The following is a 2,500-nucleotide window of genomic DNA, read 5'->3' on the forward strand; positions in this document are numbered from 1 at the left end:
TAAATCTGGCTGAGCAGAGGTGTGTGTGTGTGTGTGTGTGTGTGTGTGTGTGTGTGTGTGTGTGTGTGTAAGAGGAAGGGATGGGTGATGTTCATGTGTGCCCATGTGTATGATGTGGCTCTTTGCGGTAACACAGTAAAAAATGTGGCTCTCGGTCTCTGACTGGTTGGCCACCCCTGGTTTAGAGGATAGGGCATAGGGGATAGGGTTTAGGGGATAGTGTTTAGGGATAGTGTTTAGGGATAGGGTTTGGGGATAGTGTTTAGGGATAGTTTTAGGGATAGGGATAGGGTTTAGGGACAGTGTAGGGATAGGGTAGGGATAGTGTTTAGGGATAGTGTTTAGGGATAGGGTTTAGGGATAGTGTTTAGGGATAGTGTTAGGGATAGTGTAGGGATAGTGTTAGGGGATAGTGTTTAGGGATAGGTTTAGGGATAGTGTTTAGGGATAGTGCCTAGGGACAGTGTAGGGATAGTGTTTAGGACAGTGTTTAGGGATAGGGTTTGGGGATAGTGTTTAGGGATAGTGTTTAGGGATAGGGTTTAGGGATAGTGTTAGGGGATAGTGTAGGGACAGTGCCTAGGGACAGGGTTTAGGACAGGCCCAGGGACAGTGTTTAGGGATAGGGTTTAGGACAGGGCCTAGGGACAGTGCCTAGGGACAGTGCCCAGGGACAGTGCCTAGGACAGTGCCTAGGGACAGTGCCTAGGGACAGTGCCCAGGGACAGTGCCTAGGACAGTGTTTAGGACAGTGCCCAGGGACAGTGTAGGACAGTGTAGGGACAGTGCCCAGGGACAGTGTTTAGGGATAGTGCCTAGGGACAGGGTTTGGGGACAGTGTTTAGGGACAGTGCCTAGGGACAGGGCCTAGGACAGTGCCTAGGACAGTGCCTAGGACAGTGCCTAGGGATAGGGTTTAGGACAGGGCCTAGGACAGTGCCTAGGGACAGTGTAGGGACAGGGTTTAGAGGATAGGGCATAGGGGATAGGGTTTAGGGACAGTGCCTAGGACAGGGTAGGACAGTGTAGGACAGTGTTTAGGGATAGGGTTTGGGGACAGTGTTTAGGGACAGTGTTTAGGGATAGGGATAGGGCTTAGAGGATAGTGTTTGGGGATAGTGTTTAGGGATAGGGTTTAGGGATAGTGTTTAGGGATAGTGTTTAGGGATAGGGTTTAGGGATAGGGTTTAGGGATAGGGCTTAGGGATAGTGTTTAGGGATAGTGTTTAGGGATAGGGTTTAGGGATAGTGTTTAGGGATAGTGTTTAGGGACAGTGCCTAGGGACAGGGTTTAGGACAGGGCCTAGGGACAGTGTTTAGGGATAGTGTTTAGGACAGGGCCTAGGGACAGTGCCTAGGGACAGTGCCTAGGACAGTGCCTAGGACAGTGCCTAGGGACAGTGCCTAGGGACAGTGCCCAGGGACAGTGCCTAGGACAGTGCCTAGGACAGTGCCTAGGACAGTGTTTAGGACAGTGTTTAGGACAGGGCCTAGGGACAGTGCCTAGGGACAGTGCCTAGGACAGTGTTTAGGGACAGTGTTTAGGGACAGTGCCTAGGGACAGGGCCTAGGGACAGTGCCTAGGACAGTGCCTAGGACAGTGCCTAGGGATAGGGTTTAGGACAGGGCCTAGGACAGTGCCTAGGGACAGTGTAGGGACAGGGTTTAGAGGATAGGGCATAGGGGATAGGGTTTAGGGACAGTGCCTAGGACAGTGTTTAGGGACAGGGTAGGACAGTGTTTAGGGATAGGGTTTGGGGACAGTGTTTAGGGACAGTGTTTAGGGATAGGGATAGGGCTTAGAGGATAGTGTTTGGGGATAGTGTTTAGGGATAGGGTTTAGGGATAGTGTTTAGGGATAGTGTTTAGGGATAGGGTTTAGGGATAGGGTTTAGGGATAGGGCTTAGGGATAGTGTTTAGGGGATAGTGTTTAGGGGATAGGGTTTAGGGGATAGTGTTTAGGGGATAGTGTTTAGGGGATAGGGCTCAGTCTGAGTAATTGATGCTGTACCTGTCTGCTCCAGCTAGAGAAGTGACAGCATTCAGTAGGGGAGGAGGATCGGATGCTTTCAAACTATAAGACAAACAAGTAATAATTAAATGAATAAACCAACACCACCTACAACAATAAAAACTAAGCAGCTGCTGCAGTGAGTCAAAAGAAAAAATAAACAGACAGACAGACAGACAGACAGACAGACAGACAGACAGATGAACAGACATGTTAATTGAAATGAAGGCATGTGTTTACCGTGTGAAGTGTGTGATGGGAGGGGGATGTGAGTGTGGGTGTGGCTATCAAGAGGGTCATCCTTCGCTCTCGCTCACTGACTTCCTTTCTTTGCTGCTGGTCTGTACACACACACACACACACACACACACACACACACACACACAAACGCACACACAAACAAACAAAAATAAAGGGTATAAAATCTGTGATTTTTTTTTTAAGTCCACCAGAGGGCAGTGTGAACATTCAGATTACTTACAGTGAAT

The 2,500-nt window shown here is 49.2% G+C and overlaps 1 protein-coding gene across 1 annotated transcript in view; it reads right to left on the reverse strand.

The window, feature by feature from the left end:
* Positions 1 to 2,500, reverse strand: part of nhsa (Nance-Horan syndrome a (congenital cataracts and dental anomalies)) — a 39,387-nt gene that overhangs the window by 8,343 nt on the left and 28,544 nt on the right. The window contains 2 exon segments of the mRNA XM_046869027.1: positions 2,013 to 2,075; positions 2,253 to 2,353. Of these exon segments, the coding sequence (XP_046724983.1) occupies positions 2,013 to 2,075; positions 2,253 to 2,353 (164 nt within the window).

Source organism: Silurus meridionalis, chromosome 16 (genome assembly GCF_014805685.1).
Source record: "Silurus meridionalis isolate SWU-2019-XX chromosome 16, ASM1480568v1, whole genome shotgun sequence".
Taxonomy (NCBI): domain Eukaryota; kingdom Metazoa; phylum Chordata; class Actinopteri; order Siluriformes; family Siluridae; genus Silurus; species Silurus meridionalis.